This window comes from Epargyreus clarus, unplaced genomic scaffold, assembly GCF_041222505.1.
Source record: "Epargyreus clarus isolate Ecla_fem2 unplaced genomic scaffold, WU_Ecla_fem_2.2 ptg000005l, whole genome shotgun sequence".
In the NCBI taxonomy this organism is placed as follows: Eukaryota; Metazoa; Arthropoda; class Insecta; order Lepidoptera; family Hesperiidae; genus Epargyreus; species Epargyreus clarus.
In genome coordinates, this window is record NW_027332213.1 from 7,072,638 (window position 1) to 7,098,532 (window position 25,895).

The 25,895-nt window shown below is 34.2% G+C and overlaps 2 protein-coding genes across 2 annotated transcripts; one reads left to right on the plus strand and one right to left on the minus strand.

Annotated features, from left to right (window-relative positions):
* The first annotated feature begins 771 nt into the window (after nt 1–771).
* On the plus strand, nt 772–25,889 carry LOC140758009 (uncharacterized). The gene is made up of 31 exons (XM_073093947.1): nt 772–863; nt 944–2,006; nt 2,101–2,341; nt 2,468–2,585; nt 2,657–2,911; nt 3,282–3,868; nt 4,086–4,240; nt 4,477–4,662; nt 5,074–5,197; nt 5,630–5,783; nt 6,170–6,393; nt 6,979–7,192; nt 7,595–7,791; nt 8,448–8,612; nt 9,137–9,343; nt 10,770–10,974; nt 11,483–11,669; nt 12,340–12,517; nt 12,850–13,071; nt 17,823–17,990; nt 18,536–18,634; nt 19,040–19,105; nt 19,367–19,520; nt 20,303–20,501; nt 21,063–21,275; nt 22,652–22,793; nt 23,214–23,358; nt 23,602–23,780; nt 24,336–24,557; nt 24,818–24,901; nt 25,719–25,889. Exons 1-31 carry the CDS (start codon nt 860–862, stop codon nt 25,878–25,880), a joined length of 6,519 nt encoding a protein of 2,172 aa, XP_072950048.1. The 5' UTR covers nt 772–859; the 3' UTR covers nt 25,881–25,889.
* Nucleotides 15,057–17,743, minus strand: LOC140757812 (uncharacterized). The gene is made up of 2 exons (XM_073093683.1): nt 17,464–17,743; nt 15,057–16,941 (listed from the first exon to the last, which is right to left on the minus strand). Exon 2 carries the CDS (start codon nt 16,929–16,931, stop codon nt 15,057–15,059), a length of 1,875 nt encoding a protein of 624 aa, XP_072949784.1. The 5' UTR covers nt 16,932–16,941; nt 17,464–17,743.
* Nucleotides 25,890–25,895: the final 6 nt, after the last annotated feature.

The following is a 25,895-nucleotide window of genomic DNA, read 5'->3' on the forward strand; positions in this document are numbered from 1 at the left end:
ACAACTTAACGATTAAGTACTTGAGTTGATTGAATACGTCGATAGTCGGTTAGAAAAGATTAACCGCTATTAGGACTAAATGAAGTCGAAGTACTGAGAAATGTTGAGATAACTTTGAATCGTTATTGACTACATTTTTCACCGACACACGCGTTGCACTTCCATAAAAGCATCGCTATTATGCAGTCTCGGCCGCCTAAGGTAACTAGCTTCGAGTCTAATTATCTAAGTACTATGGGACCTGCGTATACCAAGATGGAAATAAAATGGCGCCGCTAATGCACCCCGATCAGGAAAAACAGCAAGCGATTAAAAAAACAAATCGCTCTTAAACTTTCATTTTCCACTCCATTACCGTTAGCAGTATAACATTACAAGCTTAACGAGACAGTAACGAATTTACGAAGCATAATTACGCACCTAAACAAATCATGTAAACGTAGGAATCTCACCAGCCAGTTCCAGTTAATTGGAAAACACAATATGAAATTAAAATGACGTCAAGTCCGCAACAATTTTTTATGTTCGTGTATGTAGGTTGGAGTGCCGTGTGCACATCTTGGATCTACAAGTCCGGCTTTCGGCCTACGGTTTGTGCGGAGGAAAACATTACGTCACCCAACATTGCGACCATTTTGTGCACAACTTTATATTATCTTGGTCTTGAAAACGTAATGAATATTACCTATATCATCAAGTATGTACTGTACGAGTATGTTCATATATGCACGAGAAAAACCTTCCGAGTTTAAATGTGTTTCAAGACCTACTAGATAATTGACTTACATAATATATTGAAGTGTTAAATATAACTAATAAAGATATTAAAATGATAACCAAATAACAATAAGAAGATAAAATGGGTAAGATTAACGATTTATATCTCAATTTAGTTTATTATTGTTGTATATCTTCTTTAAATTAATTAATTCATGTATTTTAGTGAAAAACGAGGATGAGAACTTCTCTAGCGTAGATGTCTACAAATATAGGCGCAGTGCAGAAAAACTCAATACCGTTATCAATCCTGATACGTTTGGTCGTCAGTCCGGTACAACTTCGCATAATATTCTTGTTGAAGTCGATGAAAACCAGAAACAAAAAACTTATGCAGTTTTGCAAGAATCTAGACCTGAATTTACCAATAATAAATTACGTTATATTCTTCTTGTATATTCAAATCCTGCATGGACTATGTTCACTCTTTTTACATTGTTTCTAGTTTACATATTAGAGACATGTTTGTATACATTCTGGGATCCGAAAGAAAGATCATTTCTGCTTATTATTGTAGCGATATGTTTGAATTTCGTTTTTACTTTCGACGTTGTGATACTTGTTGGGTTGAAATTCTTTAAAAAATGGCGAAAGACCTTGAATTTAGTTGAACCTGATATAAAATCTTTAATACTTGATATCGTCCTGGCTGTGCCATATTCAGTTTTGTTTTTATTCAAACCAGATGTAACGTTATTTGACTTTCATGCAATAGCGCCAGTAATGGCAACGATACGTGTGTATAGAATCATTGGATATTCTTACAATAGATCCTCTCAGGCCGGTACAAATCAATGGACGATATTTTTAGCACAATATTTGATTCTTCTGCTCTTATCCGTCCATACGTGGACATGCCTATGGTTCCTTTTCTCCTACAGAAATTTCTATATACATAAAATACATTCATCCTGGTCATCGTCAGCTGTCTATTTACCTACTGAAACAACATTTGATTGGTATTTGGTCTGTACGTATTGGTCAATTATGTTCTTCACAACAAATGCTTTGGGTGATCTATATCCAGTTACAACAGCTGAACGGATAACGGCTGCATTAGCTATATTATTGGGCTTTTTCCTAACCACTATTGTTTTTGTTGGATCATTGACTTCGCAATTTATTACAATAACAGCTCGCCGAGCAAAGTATGTAAGACAGTTGAAGAAAATAGAGAATCACTTAAGATTAATTAAAATGGATCCTGACACCACTAAACGAATTATTGGGTGAGTACTTTGTACAAACATATCCGTTAAAATACACCAATTATAAAATAAAATACTAGATTGAAAATATAAATACTAATTTCTCATTACCAAGGTATTATCAAGATCTGTGGTATCAAAAGTCTGGAGTTTTCAAGCCTAAGCTGATGAAATTACTTCCATATCCTCTTCAAATGGAAATTTGTTATGATTTGAATGCAGTGCCTCTCTACAGTTCTTTGTTATTTAGAAAGCTTCCGGAAGCATTTCTAAGGAGGCTGTCTACGACTATGAGTCATCAGTTTTACCTTCCAGGAGACGTCGTGTATAATCACAACCAGAACAAAACTATTATGGTAAATTTTCGTTTGTCATCTTCTTAAATGACGTTGCGCATACATAATGATTACAAGAAACATAAATTATTCACATGAATTAAACTTTTCATGATTATTTAATATTCTAACGAATTTTTGTTAAAGATTTGCATCACTAGTGGCGTTGTCGAATTTCTCTCTGACGAAGACGACGAAAGTCCGATGATTTCATTCGCAAAAGGCACTTGTTTTGGAGAAATAGCTCTAGTTTACAACATACCAGGTAGCGATCAGACTTTCAAAATAATCTTATTTCTATATTCATTTAAATGACGCAACATTGCCCATTTACAGCAAGGTGCACAGTTAAAGCCGCGACATACGTGGAATGCCAAGTGCTTCATAAAACTGACTTCATAAAGTTAATGATCACATATCCAAATATAGTTTCAGTCATAAGGAGTGATATTCAAGAGAGAATTCGTAGGAGTCACAATAGGAAACATAATAGTTCCAAATGTAGTAATTTATCTTTGAATATCTTTGTTTCTAAAGATCGCAAGAAGAGTAGTATTAAATGCTTAAAAGATAAGTTACGTTACCTTCAAGGTTTGTTGAATTCAATTAATACTTCTTAATTTATTTACTTCTCATTGCAAAATATGGTATTACAAAGGACCATAGAAGAACCCTTTGTGTTCAGACTCCGGTAGCACCAGCAACACAACAATTTCTGCCTTCTAATGTCTGATTTAAAGTATATTAAACGGTAGATGCATTCATATGACACAATTTATATTATAATTTAGTCCTAGGAGGCAGCAACGATCTGGCTAATCTCTGGTAGAACACCCTCGAAAAAAATAGGACACCAACCCTATTTGGTGTTAATTATGTACAAGCGGCAATGGCCACTTACCAACAGGTGAGCTGCATGTTTGTAGGCTTTTTTTATATTACTAAATAAAATATTTTCCAGGTCTTACAGATATTGATACTCTGACAAAGGATGATGAGCTTGACGAAAACTGTTTAGATCTATACATTATGTCTGAACACATTAAGAAGCGAAATACATTATTCACTTGCCTTCATCCCAAATTCCCGTGGATATTGGAAGCCAATTGCTACCTTGTCATATACTGGGAACTTTACATGCTTTTAATAGTATCTTATGTCTGCATATTTTATCCATATTTTATTGGAATCAAAAGAACTTTTCCAGCTGGACTAACATTTTACATCGAAATAGTTATAATAATATCATTAATTCTAAACATACTTATGACCATTATGACTGCTGTAAAGACTAAGAAAAAATATATTAAGAATATTTCGGGGATATTAACTTATCGTATGAATACTTTGGGCTTTTATCTTGACGTTTTAGCGTTAGTGCCTTTCGAATATATTGTTACAATCCACAAAACAGCACTATATAGTGATAATTACAGAGAACACTTATTTTATTTATGCAAAGGTATAAAACTCTGTCTCATTTGGCGACTGTCGAACTTTTTCGAAAAGTTGGAGCGTAAGTTATTAGCGAATACAATTTTTGTTAAGGTGAGTTGTCAAAATAAGTTCCTCATATTAATTTATACATTGTAGATGTTTTATAAATTCCTCCACACCTTTCAGCCTGATAAACAACTAATAAGCTGCCTGCTCGGTGGTTTATTACAAATCTTGGGTCTGCATTCAAGAAGCGCCCAAGTCCTTGTTTGGACACTCTAATATCTTTATCTGATTTAGTATGTTAAGTATATGTTTTAACCTACAGGTTGTGAAATACTGTATTTACATAATATTGTTATGTTATTGGAGTGGTGTAATATTATTCATGGAATCCTGTTTTGTAAATCGATGTTCACAATATTCCTGGTTTTCAAGAGCATTAGTTCTGGAAGATCAGAGAACTTATGTGGATGTTACTAAGTATGAAAATATATTGCTCATAGTCCTAGCTTCTATTCTTTTGTTGTATACCTACGTCTATAATTTGAAATTACGCCATTTTATAATTTTGAAATGTAATTTGAAATTTATCATCTTTACGACTTATACTCTTACATCGGGCATCTCGTTCAAATTGATTCATATTGTCAAATGTTATGTTACAATTTATTAATATTTGTTAAGAGTTAAAAGGCTACTTTCTTTTCTTCTTTCAGGACAACACATCCAATAATTGCATCTGTGTATTTCGCTACTACGTTACTTCTCTCGGTTGGCTATGGAGACTTTCTTCCTGGTGACGAATTTGATATGGGTTTCGTAGCTTTTCTGAGCCTCTTTGGTGTGTTGCTGACAGGCTATTGTGTGTCTGAATTCTCCGCAGTAGTCACTCATTGGTCAAGGTAACAGTTTTATCCAAGAGTAACAAATGGATATGGTTAACTAATGTGCAGTGCTTATGCATCTGTATCCTACATGTAAACAATAGTGTTACCTAACGTCTAACCACATAATAGTTTTACTAAATTGTTAGAGTAAATGGTCATCATAATTCAATTTTTCATGTCATAGGTACCTTCCAAATAATGCCGCTGTGAGACAAAAATCTAGTTAATAGTGAAATCTTTGTTCTAATAGTAAATGTAAGGTATGCGTAAATTTAAAGTAAGGTTTTGGTGAATAAAACTTAACTTCCACCGGCTAAGCTCACCACTAGCCAATTCATACAAGTTAACTATAATGGATCCATACATATCGTAGCACGACGAACCCAATTGTGTTCGTTGTAACGTTGTAATTATGCTAATCCACAGAACAAAGACTGCGTTCCTAGAAATCATCATGACCATTGACAAGTTTATGTGCGAAAACAATATGGACGAAGCAATCAAATCTAGGATTATGTCATTTTATGAACTCCAGTGGCAGTATAACTCGGTAAGTTTCATTACGTTACTTTTATTAAATATATTTAAGATTTTGAAACATCATTATTTTATTAATGTTTTTGAGATTTTAATAAGTGAATTTCAAACTCAACACTTACTCGTAGATATAATATGAGAGAAGTATCAGGCAATACCATTTTTACACGATATGTATTTATATGATCATAAAAGGTTCATCAAAAAATATATTACTTATAGGTTCATCAGCTTACATCATGACCATACCTAATCGAAATTTTAATTCTATCTAAAGATATTCTCTTGAATAACTAACGACTGTTATGAATTATGTAGATTTGTTCAACGATTAGCTTTCAAATTTAAATTGTAATAACGATTGTAAGTTAGAACGCGATATACAAATCATTAAAAAACTATATGAATCGGCTTCATATTAACACATATTATTATAACATTATAGGGCGTAGAATTAACAGACGAAAGTTGGTTGAAGAGGACGGTAATCCCGAACGAGCTGCGCAAAAAGGTCTTGCATCAAGCTAGGTTTAAGACTCTAACATCCATAAAGTTCTTTCAAGTCAAAAATAAGGCGTACATCCACACGCTTACTGAAAGTAAGTACCTATATACAAATATTGGTAAAGAGATCATTAGACTTCATATTCACACTTAAAATCGAAATATACCTGTTCCTAAATACCACAAACAGCGATAATCAATGAATACTACTTCTACTAGTCTACTATTATCCATGGATATGCTTATATTATCTATCAGTTGTATTTCCAACAGTGTTGATAATATTAATACAATGGTAAATCAGGCTTATTTAGGCTTGATGATTACAATGCCGCGACAGTTCCTGATTTACTGCAACAAATATTTCCATTACACCACCTGAAAAAAAACAAGCAACATAGTTCACTACCGACCTGTTCATGTACCGTTCGAGACATAATTTTATGTTAATTCTATTTCAAATTAAAAAATATATTTCTAGTGGCAATTGACATAATCCTACCACCGGGCGAGATAGTGTATTACGGGGGTACTGTGACCAGAGAGCTATATATCATCGAGAGTGGCTACTGTTTAGTGACGTCACGGGAGATGCGGGAGACGAAGAAGGAACGGGTCATAGGTCCTGGCAACCATTTAGGCCTGATAGTGATGCTGTATGGCGTACCTGCTGTTAGCACTGTGGTTACGTTGACGCATTGCAAAGTAAGTTAGGCACTGCTGTGTTCCGGTTTGAAGGGTGTGGTAAGGGCGACAGACTTTTCCGAGGCGTTCCAGCTTAGTCCTCAGGGGTAGCGGCGCATCTGTTGCCGACCTCAGGTAGGAATATCTAATCCTATCTGAGGTTGATTACAGATGTCCATGGGCGGCAGTAGCCACTTACCATCAGGTGGACTGCATGCTCGTCTGCTACTCCTATATTATAAAAAAAGTGGTATTAGGTACTTGTATTGACAGAAACAACTACATTCTTCATTATTATTTTGCTTTATTTAATTTATGTCTTTAAAGGTGGTACAACTTTTTGTGATTCGACTCCGGCGGTACCACCGCTACACCTATTTCTACCTAATAACAAAAAAAGTGACATACTTTTCCGAGGAGCATCTGTGGCTGACCTCAAATAGGAATCAAATCCTGTCTGGGGTTGATTACAGATATCCATGAGCGGCAATAGTCTCTTACCATCTGATGGACTGCTCGTATGCTACTCCCGTATTTAAAAAATCCTATTTAAATTACGTAGTTATGTTAATTATTTTTTAATGTTATAAAGTCTTTCCTTTTTAGTTGATAAGCATTGGACATTCTGCGTACAATTCGGCATTAAATTTATTTCCTGAGATGAGAGAACACGAGGGCTTGTTGACTCAAGAAGAACTTCATATAATAGAACAGCAAGCGAAGTCACACAACGCCGATTCTTATCTGAAACATTATAATTTACTCGCAAGGAAAACTCAAAAAGTCCGAATTAATAACATGCTGCAGGCTTTTTGGAATGGTAGATATAGACTTAACTCTTTCTATCTCACCTTAACATTTTAAGATGCTATTTTTTCTCATATTTTTTTTTTGGTAGTCACGATTGAATAAAAATATACACAGGTAACATAGAGTGAGCACGGAATATTACTAAAGTTTAACTAATAACAATGAAAAACCAAATTAAGTAAAATGAATATTTTTTTCTGGTTTTCCTCCATTTTTTTATTAATTGTTACTGTACTAGTACTAAAAAATCACACCCTTAGAATTTGAAAATTATTTTGTAAAATTGCTAGTCCGCTCTGAATAAAGAAATCAATCGCGTCGCCATAGTAAGTTGTATGACTATACTTGCTTGCAACATCTTCACAGTTAACTAGCAGTTTGGCGAAGACTGAACCTTCTGATTATATTTTAGATTCATTTATAAATGTTTACAAATATTATAAACAGAGGAAGGAAAGTTACATACAATCGTACGAGTCATTTCACGTCTTCAACAACATCGCTCCATACCTTTTATTACCAGTTGCAATTAAACCCGACGGTGTGTTTCTCAAGACTTGGGCTATAATGCGAGTCTCCACAGCTTACCTTCTATGTCTGTTAATTCCTGTAAGTGTTGATCAATTAAATAGCTGCTAATGAGATTGTGTCATCGATATCTAAGTATAATGCAGTTTTGAATACTCGAATGAGAATTAAAATACCAGCCAATTTTTATCTTGTAAGTCTTCTTATCATTTGTCGTAGAGACAAAATAATTTAAACAGTTTAATTTTTAATTTATTTCGGTAAAGATAATTGCCCAAGTGCAAGTTAGGGTACGTAGGGTTCTGTATATCCAATATTTACTTTTTTATTTTCTAGTATTTACACACGTTGTGAACATTTGAACCTTATAGGTTCAAAAGCTACTTGGAAAAATATCGAATAACAGTTTGTTGTATGGGGACCCCTGAATACAAAAGTATTATTTTTTTATTTTTAGTATTTGTTGTTATAGCGGCCACCGTTATGCATCCTCTGTAAAAATTTCAAGTGTCTATCTTTTATGGTTCCAGAGACAGAGTCATGTGACAGACGGACAGACGGACAGACAGTTAAGTCTTAGTAATAGGGTTCCGTTTTTACCCTTTGGGTACGGAACCCTAAAAAGTAAACGTGTAGCAAATATCACACATAAAGTAGTTAGTTAAAATATGCGATACACATCATGAGAAAAAAAATTGGAATCCTTGGTTTTAGATCAATATTTACTTTATTTCCAGATTGTTGTGTCAATGGCGCCGTCGTGTGGTTCATTCAACATAACACTAGTGGTTCTCGAAGCGATATGCTATGTTGACCTCTACTTGATGTTCCACGTAGCTTACTACGGCCCTAAAAATCAACTCATTTACCATCCGTACTTGACAGCGAAAAACTATTTGACGGTACGTAATATTACTGATGTTACTAAAAATCTAAGTAGGTATACTTAGATTTTTAGTAACTAAAAAATTAAAATGTAAGTAGGTATACTTAGTATTTTTAAACAGATAATTTAGAAATCTCAACGCGGTATGTGGTAAGGAAACAAAATATAAAATTTTAGAATGAAAGAAAGGAAAAAAAAAATATTAGGTGCTGATTAGCTCAGATTAGATATAAAGTTGATTGTGCTATGATATACGGAGCATCCATCTTTCGGTAATAATCTAGGCATTTACGAAGGAAATATGTTTTGTTTAAAAAGTAGATATAGTCTATATCAACCCTTATAACGCTCTAAATTATGTAAAATTTCTTCTTTCGCAATTTCTTAGTGTTATAATTGATACCTCTAAATTGATTTATATTATCTACAAATACGTACCTACTTATCTATATATCATTGTAAATACGTCTTGAAATTAAATAATGTTCTCATCACAAAAATAGTTGTGCGAATAGATACTTAATTTTCAATATTTTTCAGCGAGGTTTCACTATAGATTTCCTTACAACATTTCCATGGCACGTGGTATGGGTGTTATTTCTACCAAAACATAACGAATCCCACACTGACTCCGATCATGTGCATAACAATCACATGCGTCACTGTATTGTGAAAATGATCAGCGTCTGTCAGATTTACAGACTCTATGCGGTATTTTGGGCAGAGTCTATAGGAGCTTTGAAACGAGTAAGATTTTGTTTGTTTCAATATAATGGAACAGGACTAACAAGTAGTTCTTCAAACTGTTGAGCCATCTTTTGGTAATCAGATTACAGAAATAAAGCATATTTATTAACTTAACGCCATATTACACGATAACGTCTCTATAGTTAGCGATTCTGCTCGGGACAATTAGCATATATAAGCCAAAGTAAAACTAATATATGGCCGTAAATATAGCTTTGTTAAGGAGAGGTCCAAAAACAAAGGCGTAGTCGAAGACAGCAAAAAAAATACGGCCAGTCCCTGAAATTTAAAAGCATCGAATAAATGCTATGTTATGTTATATTATTAGCTCAACTAGTAGAGAAACTAATCAATTAAAAATCCACTCATCCGTACATAATATATCTTACATGACTAGTAATCCGTATAATGGCTCGCAAGCAAACAATTGAATCCAACGCAACATAATTCAGGTGCGTTATGAACCATAAAGAAATTGAAGAGATAAGGCAGAACAAAGCCATGACATAATTGTGTGACAGGAAAATCATTTATTATAAACGTTTAAACAAACGACCTTAATCGGTTACACGCAATGCTTCTGTACTTATAGAAAAATCTTCACTCATTACGTATTTTAGTAATTTTATAGGTAAAATAGTAATGACTCGTTGGTAGGTAGGTATATTGTGATTTTTAAATACCTACCTGTATGAAATGATTAAATAAGTAACAGTAATGATTATAATTTTTTAATTGAATTTATTATCATTTTTGTATAAGTAAGAAATAAACACAAATAATAGTGAATTTACCTATAGTAATTTAATTTTCACTTTCACAAGATGGTTTAATTGTGATGGTCATTGAGTATGTTACTAAGTCTCGAATAATAAATCACGTAAGAATAGTTTGATGAAAAGTAAATTATTGATTAAATACTATTATTTGACACCCACTCATTTTTTTATGCTTGGATGTATTATAAAGGTAACGTGTGACGTAGTTCGGTACGCTAAAATTATAATGCCACGTCCGCACGCTTGTCAAACTGTCACAAATTCAATCGTGTGGATAGAACACCTATTTCTACCTAATAACAGCAGTGTTAGGCGCTGCTGTGTTCCGGTTTGAAGGGTGTGGTAAGGGAGACAGACTTTTCCGAGGCGTTCCAGATTAGTCCTCAGGGGTAGCGGCGCATCTGTGGCCGACCTCAGATAGGCATATCTAATCCTATCTGGGGTTGATTACCGATGTCCATGGGTCGCAGTAGCCACTTACCATCAGGTGGATTGCATGCTCGTCTGCTACTCCTATATTATAAAAAAAGAACGTTTGACTGGTTTCTAGGTTTGTGACCGCTTGTGCTTAAGCATTTGTCGAGGTTTAAAGTTTGCGGCGAATGCCAAGTGTGTGGAGGCGACATAAGATATTCTTTTGTTTTCAGGCTTACTTGATGAGCGTTGTCCAATTTTTGTTATTAACTATATTCTTCTTAAATTTATACACGTCAATACTTATTGCTTGGTCCTGTACCTATGTCACGGCTACAAGTAATGAAGACTTTATACTCAGATTAGAAGCTTTGGGTATCCAAGGTCCCATGATGCGAACTAAGTATAATCCCGAAGGAAACATGGTTTGTAGACTAGGTAGAGTATATTTTTTCATTTATACTTATAAATAAAATTTAAGTGTCTGTTTAAAATTTCAAAATAACTAGTTATTACTAAATGCATTCCAAAGTATATACATTACTCATAACGAAAATATATTATATTTTTTTGTCTGTCTATCATTCTTCTTGTTTATTTCGACTAATTTCCGAAAACGCTGTACGGGATTTGCACTGACAGTTAGCTAATATTCCATAGAGTAACCTAGGTATTATACCTTATAAAAAATCTCAGGTTTTCTTACGATGTTTTCTTTTAATGTTTAAGCAAGTGAAAATTAATTTGTAATACCTATGCGCACATTTAAAAAAATCAGAGGCGTGGGATTCGTACCCCGAATGGGCCGAGTTTCTAACCAGGAAGCGCTACTTAATAGTTTGCAATAGTCAAGAATCTATAACGTATTATACCTAGTTCTAAAATTGTAGTACCTATATACCTTTTACATAATAAATATCGCAAGCTTATTAGTTGACCGTTTTAGGTTCTTGGATCGACGAGGCGACGATCCGCAAAGATGCCAATCTTGGACCGGTGGAGGTGTACCTCCTGGCTTATTATTGGTCGGCCACGAGCTTCAGCGGCGCTGGTTTTGGCGATATCACTGCCCAAGACACCACCCACATGATCCTCTCTATCTGCATCAACATACATGGCGTTTTGTTCTTCGGGTGGGCAGATTTTATGGCCTCTAAATTAATTCGGCCCCAAAATTGGTAGTGATGTTTTCGAATTAAATTGCGTCTGCAATATTACCAACAGGTTGTTGTTTGGATGGATGACGAATATTTTAGAACATGTGTCATGTAAATGTCTTTAAGAAAAGTGTATTTTCCGCCTACAGCATTTAGTGGGATTTATAGTCTTTGACTAGTTTTTATGTGTGTAGCAAAATGTGTATCATGAATGCCTCGTAAATACTTATTTTTAGTATCGTCGGTATGAGAAAATAGCACTTGTTTTGAAATTAGGTAGGTATAGGCTAAAACTTTTCCTTGACAGTAAAATTATATTAATAATGAATGTATCAAACATCCGCCTACTAAGATCGAAGATTGTCAATTGTAAGGAGAAACAAATGGTCAAATTTCGATCTTTGATAAAAAATTGCATAAATTGATTGTAATATGTAAGTAAAGTAACGAGCGTAAACTACATTTAAAGATGTGATTTTATCATTGAGTCAAAATTATGTAGGTACGCTATCCTGAAACAATGTTGAAATTAATATATTCACTGTAAATAATTAAATAAAATTTCCAAAAAAAAATAATTATAAAAATAAAAATATATCTAATAAATAGATTAAATGAACTAATTGTAACAAATAATCATTTTCAGTTACGTTTATGCGCGGATCGCGTCGCTCAAAGCCATGGCTGATCAGGTGGCCACGAGGTTTCAAGAGCATCTGAAACACTTGGACATGTTCATGAACAAGGAAAAGGTGCCGTTTGCGCTGAAGAAAACAGTTATTGAATATTGGAAATATCAGTGGAAACGAACTGGGGGATGGTCGGTGAGTACCTAACGCTTATTTTTATGTCATAACGTAGTATGGAGGAATTATTTTATACAAAATTCAGTATGAAGTAGAGCCTTCGTAAATAGTTCACATAATACAAAAAAAATCCTTACATTATCAAAAGAGTCTTAGAAATTATTCTAGTACTTCATAAATGTACCCTTATCCAGCCACATATATACATTATATATTCGAGCCACAATGTTAAAGTAAGGCTACGATGTTAAGCAATACCTACTTCCCAAAAAATTACTCAGACAGATAGAAAATTGATACTTTCATTTCTGTCCAAAATATAATTTTAAATAATATTTTTTCTTAATTAGCACCAAACAATATTAGGAAAATTGCATGCAAATTTGAACGAAGACGCGGTTTTATACATGTATGAGAAAACGCTCCGAGAAATACCTTTATTTGAGGATGTAGAGTACTCCTTCTTCAGAGCATTCGCGAAAAAGTTGAGGGAACAGTACTTTCAAAAGGGCTATGTGGTCACCAGATCAAATGAGGTTATAAGCAATATGTATATAATATATCGCGGAAAAGTAAGTAAACAAACACTTATTGTAATTTAAAACCCGTAGTATTATCCATGTCCATGAAAAATAGTAAAATAGTAAACATTAACATATTTTAACCAAAGTCGTAGGTATATTGTTTGGAAATTATAAGCCATCCCTGTGTTAACAAACTTTTATTTATCTTGCTTTGTTATTTCTATAGATTAATAAAATAGATATTTCGTATAATTAGGTACCGTAAACTGCTGCAACTTTGCACGGATTTTGAGGTTTTTTTTTAATATCTCTGAAGATATGCATTTTTATGGATCTCAATGAGTTATTAATGAAATAAAGACTTTATGCCGTACCGAATACAACCTAAACCTTGTTTTAACATGTGACATTTTAGAATTACAATTGTAGGCAAAATTGTAGGTTAAAAACGCAACTTTGCCTTGGAGCTTATTGCATATATTAAACTGCTCATTTTTTGTACTATTTTTTTCCCGTATGAAGGGCTTACCATAGATGTTTCTGGAAGTAAAACTGTTGCCACTCAGGTGATAGTTTTTTTTTCACAGCTAATAGGCAAAGTTGAGACAGGTACCACAAACTTTTCATACAAAAATGTAGTTGGATGCAGGGTTGTCTAAAAAAAACTGACTTATTTAAATATTTTAATTATTTTAAAAATATTATCACATAATTAAAACTAAAATAATCTCTTAAAATGCCAAACAAAAATAGCATATCAGCTAAGTAACTAACCGTAACTTATAATAAGTGTAGTTTGTATTTTTGGTTCAAACTCTGATTTTAAACAAACGTCTATATCAAATATTTTAATAAAAAGACAAATAACAAGTAAATAGTTGTTTATTGTGCCCTCTGTTTTATAAAAGCACCATTCATAAAATAATGCTCTCCAAAACTAGAAAATATACTAAAAAAAATAATACAGTTGGTATTATATTTTACGGAACAACAAAATATACCAAAAAATACCGTAGAAAGCGCACCTGCGCTTAATTAGCACCCAGTAATTATAAAAACAAAAAATGTACCTACACAATCAGATTATAAAAATAAAATCTGTCAAAAATAAAACAATCTAACATTTCAATAACTCAATATTGAAATGTTACAGTGTGTAAAGTTAAGAGTCACGTAATTTTATTATTTGTATGTGAAGGAGGGGGTGAAGCTAAAACCAAGTTTGTAGAGTCGCAACGCTTGTCCTCAGCTGCCATCATGAAAAAAGGGAGCAAATCGTTTTCACGAATAGTTTGCCTGATAGAGCTCGAAAACTATTTACATCAATTTTTCAAGATAGCGGCCGAGGGACAAATATTGCAACCCCAAAAATTAGGTTTTAGTTTTATAATAACCCCCCAAGACATTTAAACTATAATATTACGTCCTCTGACTATTGCAACCCTAATACTTAGTTGTATATTTTATTATTAATTATAACTTTTCAATTCACTAAATGTTTTAAATTTTAAAGCCGACGGCCTTCTCTGATCTTATTTGATTTTATTCTTATTTATTGTATGTTAAACTTATCGTTTCAAGTTAAAGGTGAAATGTCCTCGACGCGAAATTCCAGGATTAGGCAATAATGCGACAACAGCATTTAAATTTTGTATGGGACACGTGTCTTCAACATTTGGGTAGGTGAACTTAACACACTTTGAATTTTTTACTTTCCGCGCGAATTTAACTGTAGGAATGTTGTCACTTATTGATAGTACTTGTCCTAAAAAGTGTTTTATACTTTTTTGAAGCGAATTTGACTATAATCCAACTGCCTTCTTGAAATGTTATAGAATTTTCCGTATCAAATTTGAGGTCACTCAACCCAAAAGGTGTGACGTTTTCTCGTTCTTCGTCAAAAAAGGTTGATGTGTTATAATCATCCAGATTATCGAAATCGGAGTCGTCGGTATCAGCAGCATTAAAAGAAATGTCCGATGTAAGGCTCGAGTCGCTATTGTATACACACACACGTTGTTTCTTTCTTCTTTTTATTTTAGTCGGCTCTTTTTTGGTACTGGCACATCTCTTTTATTTTTACTTATTGGTGTATTTATATCTTTTAAAATTGCCCTATTTACAGTAGACGCTTCTTTTATAAGTATATTAGACGTAATAATAACTTTTTTCTTAATTGGTGAGTTTTTATATGATTTTAACTGTAGGCTTTCTGGTATATCTCCGCAAAATGGGGTATTCATTTTGGAATCTTTTGGAAGGTTTTGCAACGAATGCACAAATTTATTCGAATCTGCCGTTAAAATGGGAAAATAAATGTTTATAGCATTAATACAAAGTCTACAAAGGCTGTCGGGACCTTGTAATTGTGCAATATAATTTTCTAAGGACGGGTCTATATCTGGAATATCTATATTGGTGTAAGGTGAACTTGTTTTGTCTATTACGGGACTTTTAGTTTCTGCTTGCTTTACTTTTTTCTTAATAATTATTTTCGAAGGTCCAGGTACATTTCTGCTTACTTTCTCATTTGCTTCTGTTATTTTTCGACCTCCTTTTACTTTTTTAGACTTGGCTAACTCTTCTGCTTCTTCGGTCGATATTGACCTATCAGGTACAACTGCAAGCTTGTTGTTTTGACCCGTTTTTATTGGTTCAGATCGTCTGTTCCGTTGTAAGTACTCTAGAAGGCTGGCATCAAATTGACGAGCATTTTCTTCTTTTATTGCAGGGATTTTTACTAACACTCTTGACGGGTTAAAAGGATATATACCAGACCCCTCAAATCCTTTACATATATTTGTTTCTATTTTTATTTTACTCATTAGTTCCTTCAGTAACTGTGGAAAGTGACATTTATTAATGGTGCTTATGGTGCTGTATGTAGATTTATAATTTGTCAAAATTTCACGCCATATTCGCTTCATTGGTCCAAAAAATGCAACATCTAGCGGTTGAGTTAGATGGGTAGCATTTTTTGGAAGAAAAACAAATCGAATGTTTTGATTTTGACATAATTTAATTATCTCGACACTTAAATGCCATGCCAAATTGTCGCCGATGACCAATTTAACGCCATGTCGAGAATTTGCCCAAGGCAAAACAATCGTTTTAAACCAATCATCAAAACACGTCATGTCAAACCAGCCAGATTTAGTACGGTTATACCGAGCATTTTTTGGACCGTTTTCACACCATCTAGACCACAAGTGTTCTGATTTGTAAACAACATAAGGTGGTAAGCAATTTCCATCAGCAGTACCGCTAAACATTATTGATACTGCACTTTTGGACACATTAAGGACTCTTTCAGGATGTTTTGTCCCTCTTTTAAAAACACATCTTTTAGATCCGGGGTCGTCGCTTAAATTAGTCTCATCGAAGTTGAGTATATTGCCGGCGGGAACATCTTTTAGCGAAGTTTCTAGATTTTTATAATATTCGTTCATCTCCTCGACGGTTTTCGCAGCACGACTTTTTTTAATATTTTGCGTTGCCCTTTGCGAAAAATTGTGTCGTTTTAGAAAATCACGCGCCCAACGTTCTCCAGGCATTTTTCCATTAAAAAGATTAGACTTATCACATTTTATAAGGTAATTGTGAACTACTATACGCAAATCCAGTAGTGTAAGAGGACAGCCAAATTCAGCTGAAACATTCACTGCGTTTGCAATGTGAGCTTCCTCCTCAGTTGACAACTCTGTTGGTCGACCAAATGGTTTATTATGAATGTTTTTGGATTTATTGAGAATTGTCCGACGCGGTATCCCAAACTGCTTTTGCGCTTGATAAGAGGATATAACTTTGTTTCGCACGAGATCTGCAGCCATGTGTAACATTTCTGCGGAGTAATCTGCGTAGTTACGTGCGCCTGGTTTTCTTCTAGTTTCATTTTTACTTCTTCCCATTTTCCCATAACTGCAATAAAAATAACATAAATTATCCTTTTCTAATAATTGTTTCACATTGTATTAATATGTAACATTATACAACAAAAATGTCTATTTAATTTTTGAAAAACTAAATATAATCAACCATTTTCTGCAACTAAAACCTGATTAAAGAATATATCTGAATGTGGCTATTTGATATGCGCGCAATTAGTAATGACAATTAGAAAGACAATAAACACCAAAATTTTGCATAAAAGTTCGGCTGAGTTTGTTAGGAGGTAATTACAGTGCGGTACTTTGAAGTACTCATTTTCAGTAATTTGGTAAAATTTACATATATCTTGCAGATGAACTTAAATAAATTGTAAAGCCTTCATTAAATATTAATTTAATAACTTCTATCTAGTGCCAACCCTAGACATAGGCAAAGATGTGTCACTAAAATTTTTGGAACCCTTTACAACTTTATCTTCTAGATTATTAAATTGAAATCTTGTGATTATCAGAATAATATGAAGTATTGCGGTAAAACACAGTATTTACTTACCCTGGAACAAATTCACGACACCGAAACACGTTTTGTTTGGCAGAAACTTAAAATTATATCGGACACCCGAAATTTGCATGCGCACCCATCGAATTTGTTTGATCAACTGTCAAAAAACGAGTGGTGTTGCCATTTAAAAAAAATAAAAATATGTTGCCACGATAGTGTAAAATTATTACCAAATAGTAGAAAATAAGATAGAAATAAACCAACGCGAGATATCTTATTCGAAATGAAATAGGCAAAATTGCGCTAAGATGGCAAAGTTACAGTGTTTTGCGGTACTACAACTAGACACACTCAAGTAAACCGAACAATGAGAATTAACAACTATCTGTCAATAACAAATTACATTTTAGGTGGATATTATCACTGATAGCAATGAAGTCGAGGCCTGCATGGGCCCGGGAGGTATTTTCGGGAACATTCGAGGAGCTTCTAAATATCTGACTCTATCCAATGTATTAGCTTCCAGAAATACAGATTTGCTACGAATAGAGGGCACAGAATTTTATTCTCTTCTAAAGGTATGCCTTCATTTTTACCACTAATATTAGTATACTCCCTTAAAGTATGTATAATCCTCGTCAAACTGCTAGTCCGCTCTGAAGTTGTTTTGAGCAGGTGTAGTCATATAATTTGCCATGGCGACGCGATTCGTTTCTATATTCAAAGCGGATTAGCAGTTTTACGCGGACTATACCTACTATGAGATTTAATTTCATAGAAAAAACACACAGTTTACGTTCATAGAGATTAACGACCTAATGTTTGCTAATTAAAAACCAATAATGATAAAAAATGTACATTAAAAAACTGAACACATCATAGTGATAAGGATGTGACTGACAGCCGGCAACGTGTAACTTTAAACGTTTTTATACTTCTGTATTGAAATTTAATTACGTTTCGACCGTGAAAATGCGTACTAACTTATAAAAACTTATGACATGTAACGGTAGGCCTTACATAATTATATATGTACCTATGTATGTTCCTTGTGATTCAAATTTATCCAGTTTTATAAAATATGAATTTTACCTTAAGTCAGTTATGAGTAACTTTATTTCAGAGTTATCCATCGGTTTTAAGGAAAGTAAAATATTCAGTTGAATCAGCGCCCAAAGATTATGTTTTGCCGACTGTTATGTCAGAAACAAATAGTGTAGAGGTGAGAAATCCGATAAGTCTGTAATTTTCCATTTGTTTTATAATATAAGAAACAAGCATGCATCCATCGTCCATCTAATGTTTAGTGGCTACTGCCACCCATGGACCTCTGCAATCAACCCTACAGATGCGCCGTTTCCGTTGAGGACTAAGCTAGAGCACCTTGGAAAAGTATGTCTCGTTTACCACACCCTTCAAACCAGAACACACCAGCGTTTAACGTTGCTGTTATTAGGAAGAAATAGGTGTGGAGATGGTGCCGCCGGAGTCAAACTACAGAGGCTTCTACCTTCAACTAAATCTATGAAAGTAACCACTTTGTAAAATAAGCCTACAGCTGCATACCAGTGATAACTGATAACATAAAATGAAATATAGTAATTAATTTTTGGTATATTTTTTTTAGGTTGAATATCCATTAACGTATGAAACAGGTGAGGAAGAAGATATAAGCCAAAATGTATATTTAGAAGTGAGTATATCAAAATTCGGTATTAGGTACGTTCTAAGATTATTTTAACGGAAATCTTGAAATCACGCTACTACAAAAGCTATCAGGTGAATTAGTATGATATCTAGGAAAACAAGATGATATGTATGTATAAATGCAAAACTTAGCCGAGCACAATTCAATAACGATGATTAACTTAGTATCTATTTACCTATAAGGTGCCAAAAACCGTACCTAAGTAAAGTGCAGTGTTCATATCATATCCGTCATTTATTTTTATAGAGTCCAGAGAAGAGTATTAGCGAGTCCCACGGGTCAAAGTCAATAGCATCAGGAAGCAATGCTGACTACATCTCTGCAATATTTTTGTTCTTTATGCCTCATAGGTGGTTTCGGAGTAGTGTGGTACCTGACTGTAAATGGGTCACCTTTGTAGGTAATATCACGTACCTACCTATCTAATCACAATTCATTTTAATGCATGTTTCATCTCTAAGCCCATCTGCCAGATTAACAGCACATAGGTATCTATGTGCTGTTAATCTGGCAGTGTTAGATTTAATATCAGTCTGTTACCCAGGAATAGGTTAATAGGGTGTTAGGGACCTTAGTGCAAGCAGCCTTTTCTATTCTGCTTAGCTATATTTCAAAAGATGCGATACGAGTAGGTACCTAAATAAAGCTACTCGAGCTATAGTCTGATTCATAATTAGGTGTCCAAAATGTAAACAAACAAATGTCACTGTCAAAATTAACAAGAAACAAAAACTTTAACAAACTCAACAAAAACGAAAACTTTACAATTATTCACAATTTATCGAACACGCTATGAAAATGATAATACATTTGAGTTCGATTACACTCACGAAAATGAATAACATCAGCTACGAAACTTAAAAATGACGGCACAAGAAATGTCTTGGGTTCCGATTGTGTTACCATTATCACATTTTAATTTTCTACCATAAACCTTGTTTTAATTATTATTACTGTATGGAACGAAATTGAGGTAATATAAATATTAGAAAATTTGAATTGATCTTAATTTATTTAGATTATTATTTTATTATTGTTGTATTAATTTAATATTGTCAAAAATAAGAAACTACCATTTGAAACGTATTTTCTTGATAGGACAACACCTTTGTTTACATTTTGGACACCTAATTATGAATCAGACTATACATAACTCATTAACATTAAGGAATTGTTTTACAGATTATTTCGTCATGTTCTTATCTTACGCCGATTTCATGATCTTGGTGTATCAAATGGCTTTTCTGTCAAATCCCTACTTTTTCAATTTCTGTGTTACATCGGATGTTATTTTTGTGTACAAGAATTTCTTGGATTACCACACCGGTTATATGAATCGCTATGGAGATTATGTTCTGTCTCCCAGAAAAGTGAGGAAAATGTATGTGACCAAATTTTTATTTAATATTATAATTTATGTATATATAGGTATATAGGATAGGTAGGCTATCTACATAAAGTTATGGGATATCTTAATCTACATAATAAATATTTTTACAATTTTTATATACCCTGCCTTGTTAGTTCGTTATTAAATATATGAGGGTAAATCTTACGAATAGATTTTAAGCTAATTATGTCTAACCAATTGAGCTGAAATTTTGCATACACGTTTGGTTTGGATGACTGTACAAAGCTTAGTAACGCCATTCTAAAATAAAAATGGCGGTTATTATAATATAGAAGTAACAGACGAGCAGACGATGCAGTCCACGCCGCCCATACGAAAGTGCCTACTGCCGCCCATACGATCTATAATCAACCTCAGATAAGATTAACCTCCTACCTGAGATCGGCAACGGATGCGCCGCTGCTCCTGAAGACTACGTGGAATGCCTCGGAAAAGTATGTCTTCTTTACCACACACTTCAAACCAAAATACAGCAGCGCTTAACACTGCCGTTTCTTTACAGTGACATTAAAAATTATAAACATTTTTCAGGTATTTTTCTAAGGTGCTCTTACGACGACGTGACTTTCTTGCGAACTTTCCAATTTCTTACTTAGCATTCGCTCTGACTTTACGTCCTGCGATGAAACATGCTTTGTTCTGCTACTTACGAGCCCCTCAATTATTCAGAATCTCATATTTATTCACATATCGGCAGCATCGAAAAATAAATGTTGGATCGGCAAGTTTGTTTTTAAAATTATGGTAAGATTTTGTATAAAAAATAGTGTGTAAGAGACAGATTGGGAGAGACAAAGTCAAAAGCAAGAGATTAAAGGAAAGCCCATAATATTTCGTTGGTATGTAGGTGATGATTCACGCAACAGAGAGACAAAATAAGTAGAATACACGAAGTAGGTAGGTACTTAAAACTGACGTAAGAGGCGACTAAAGGGGCTTCCGGGGTTGCGGGCGGCAAGAGTGGGAGCTCAAACCGTCCAGTAAATAATCACCAGGGGATGTAAGAAGAGCGTAAATTGCTCCCCCCAGGGCAGAGCCCGATAGAAGGGCATCGCGTTAGGAGGACTCCGGTTGTGTTCCGTTGGCGATCCCAGAGTTCTCCATCAAACGCCGAGGACGGTCACCGAGGGGGTTTTAGTGCGATAAAAGTCCCACATAACCCGGCGTCACTCTCATGGCGTCGGGTAACTTTTGAAGATTTCCCCCTAGTCAACAAAAAACTGAAACTTAAAACTGAAAAAGGTATGTGAGATCTTAACCACAATTATTTACATAAGGGAACATCTGCTTGTACGTAAGCATATTGGTAAATGCCCTCAAGATTTCAAGTTTTCAACCTACACTCTACCAATCCGCATTCGGCCAGTGTCATAGACTATGGCTTAATCACGTCTTATGTTTGAGGATACGTATTTGTGCCAGTGACTCATCTTATTTCGTATTCAAAAAATCGCAGTACATTCTCCTGTCAAAGAGATACCTTTCATTTTATTCTATAATCAAGCACTCGACACACAAGGGAGCAAACAAGTGGCATACACTCGGTCACCCCTCGCTGGCCTAGACCGCGCAATCCAGGACATGCAATTATTAATATGTAGGGCACCTATTAATACGAGTACTGATTTCGATTAAGGGAGTTAGTAAAAGTGTAGGTACTATTTGTATGATATTTCGTAGGTAGGTATTCGATTTGTAAAATAATTAAAATGAATTTTTAAAATGAAGAACTAATAATCCGCGTAAAACTGCTAGTCCGCTCTGAATATAGAAATGAATCGCGTCACCATAGAAAATTGTATGACTACACCTGCTCGCAACAACTTCAGAGCGGACTAGCAGTTTGGCTATAAAAAGAAATCAGTCCGCGTGATAGTCACTGCCTCCCTCATAAACCTACCTATATGTAGTTGATTCCAAGTCGGATTGGCGGACTACATAAGTTCGGTCACAGTTACGTTGCTACCTTATTGGAACGCCTTCAGTCTCTTTCCCTTAGCAGTTACCTCCCCCCTTAAACCGCTGTACTCCACAACAGCGCATAATAGGTATAGAGTTCATATGGTGTTCATACTTTTAAATTAATTAGTATTTAAATGCAAAATTCAAATTTCTTTCAGTAAAATAGTAATATGGGCATCGATCTTATCACACGTAAATGCGTGTCTATTTTTCAAGCTATCTTGTCTCACGCCAGTACATTGTACATCCGATAATTGGATGTCTAAACCTGAACTTAATTTACGTGCTAAATATGCGCAGGTAAGCATTTTACACCCTAAAATTAGTATTCTTGAAGTTATAATAGGTATAAAAGGATGGACTAAATCTCAGCTCAGAAAATATTGCACTATACATTTTCAAACAAATTATTGACTATAACCTATTATTATATATATATATTTTATTTTAGTAAAGTTAATTAAGGCATACTGTTTAGGGTATATTTATAGCTTTTAAATAATAAATCATCTCAATTTTATTTTTAATCCTACCGGCCTTTTTTAAGCTTTGGTATAGGTACATAATGCATAAGACTCGCCATTTTCACGTAACTAACTCGATCATCTTAAGACAAACGAACCTGTTAAGAAGCAGTTGATGTAGATGTAGAATAAAAAAATCCATGTTCCTGTTGTACTCTTACGGCACTAATAAACTTATACCTAGTTCCTGTTGCAGGGCAATTATTTCCCTTTGTACGTAGCCTCCCTGTGGTACATGATCAACTTATTGACAATAACCGGCACCGGAGATGTATCCTCGCAAAATGACTTCGAAGTTATTGAAACTATATTCATAATCATTGTGATCAAATTTTGTACAGGTATCGTAAGGAAAATAATGATAAAACTATTATTAGTATTATTAACTTAACAAAATATTTTTTGATACTATATCTGAATTTAAATCCTTTTATTGTTATCAATAATATTAGCTACCATGCCCCTCTATAGTCATAGGTAGTTACTCAAATCAACCTTGACTACATGTACCTACCATTTTCAACAATAAACTCCGTGGAACCTCAGATGTCCCATAACCGCATTTTCCGAATTTAAAATTACAGGTTTACTAATATCAGAAATGTCTGCAATGATAACCGCACACTCATCATCTCGAATCGCTTATGATTATGACATCAATGAATTGAAAGATGGTCTACGTGACACCGATTTGAGCGACCATCAGATGAACAAAATGTGGGACTATGTTCGAGAGCTATGGGATCGACAGCAGGGAAGACAGGTAACCACAGGTGGATCCCGAAATTCAGTTAGGGGGCTGGACCTTTTTTATAATATACTGGTAGCAGACGAGCATGCAATCCACCTGATGGTAGGTGGCTACTACCGCCCACGAACATCTATAGTATACCCCAGATAGGATTAGATATCCTACCTGAGGTCGGACACAGATGCGCTTGTATCACTGAGGACTCAGCTGGAACGTCTCGGAAAAGTATATTTCCCCTACCACACCCTTCAAACCAGAACACAACAGGGCACCACTGCAGTTATTAGGTAGAAATAGGCGTAGCGGTGGTGCCGCCAGAATTGCACCACAAAGGGTCACCTTCGAAACCTAGAGAAATAGTTAACTATAATGTGAAAAATTATCAAAAATAAGTCGAAAGTGAGCAAATAACAAAAATAAAACTTTTTTCTTAAGTTTTATCGCCCCGTTAAAGTAGCGGATGGAGTTAAATACATTAAGGGTAAGGTCTTCCAATTTCCGATATTTTGCTTTACATTTAGATTACTATAGGGGGCTTTAGTAAAATTATGTATTATTATTTCACAGATGCCAAAATTGGTTTATAAGCTGCCTTTTCGTTTTCGCTGTCAAGTAATGCAAGCGGTGTATGGGAGTCATATTCGAGAATCAGTTATATTTAGCAAAACGGGTGACGATTTCAAACGAATGTTATGTATGTGGCTCAAACACTGCGTGTTCTTCCCTGGCAACTATATCGTACAGTGTGGAGATGCTGACCAGTGTATCTACTTTATACATCGAGGAGAGGTAACAAATCATAAGTATAGTAGAGGTTCTCAAACTTATTACGTATATCGCTCACTTTTAGGATCAATTATTTTTAACTTACCTTAACATTGATTATATTTAGTAAAACACAAATCAACCATCTCCCATTCACTGGCCGCATTTAGGCCTGTGTAGCGTCCTGCAAGGGTGCGATTTACCAAACTTTGAGAAACACTGAGCTAAACTGTTATATTTACTACGGTTGCGCCGTAGATAAAAATGACGTTTTTCTATTATAGGTGGAAGTATTGACAGTTCACCCGAACTTGACAGAGTCCATCTATGATATATTGGGTCCTGAAGACAGTTTTGGAGTAGCTCAGGTTTGTTAATTGCCTACACACGAGTTAACCAGGCTTAGAATAACATACTTTATAGAATAACATTAGTCATACAGATTGTATGTAAAGAAAGTCATTAATAACATTAATTTATAGGCACATCAAATAAAAGTAAGCTTTGCGTATCTATGCATTAAGTATATTTGCAAAATAAGTAAGAGAACTATGAATTGTTAACTGTGACTTGAAAAGAATTTTTGAAACCTACTATCGTCTGTTATTCAATTTATGCAAGTCTTTTTACTAAAGATTGACATGTGACAAATGTCGATATTTGGTATGCAAAATATTGGATAGATTAGTTATCAATAACAGGCAAAAATTGTATTTAATGGATATAATGGACGGATTGATAACTATGTATATCATACTCCGTACCTACATAACATTTAGTTTTATTAAATTCATCAAATCGATGTAATGAATCAAAAGTCATTTAAATTTAAAGACGTAAGTATTTTTTCATAGCATGTAGTGTTTGCACTAGAGTTCATTATAAAAGAATGTTCATAAAAAATAGTGTGAACAAAACAATATTACAAAAACAGTTTAAGAAGTATGTGTGTACGAGAAAATAATAATAAAAAAATAATGACGATACTATGCATAATGTGGAACGAATACTAACAATACTTATTTTTACAGAGTACCCACAAATTATTTGTTTTTGTACTAATGATATATTCAAACCAAAAAGAAAATTTCATAAGTGACAGGCACCATACCTACTCATCAGAATGTTATATTTTAAATATGCAATAATTCCAATAAATTATTATTGTTTAAAATCAATTTTCAGGGGCTTTTTATCGGTTTGTCTCATCATTTTTCCTTCCGAGCTAGAACTGTTGTTGATATTGTCTACTTAAAACTGGAAGATTGGAAATATTTGCTTGATTTCTACCCTAAGTCTGCTAAAATCGTTCAGAGAAAAGTGGAGAACGTATACTTAGCTATATAAAAAATAATACATTGC

What these genes read in the sequence shown, in the direction of transcription:
- LOC140758009 (XM_073093947.1), top strand. An exon ending in CATCCACACGCTTACTGAAA is followed by an intron (nt 5,784 to 6,169) that starts GTAAGTACCTAT and finishes ATATATTTCTAG; the next exon opens with TGGCAATTGACATAATCCTA. An exon ending in ACTTTATACATCGAGGAGAG is followed by an intron (nt 24,558 to 24,817) that starts GTAACAAATCAT and finishes TTTCTATTATAG; the next exon opens with GTGGAAGTATTGACAGTTCA.
- LOC140757812 (XM_073093683.1), bottom strand. Translation starts at nt 16,931, where the DNA reads ATGGGAAGAAGTAAAAATGAAACTAGAAGAAAACCAGGCGCACGTAAC.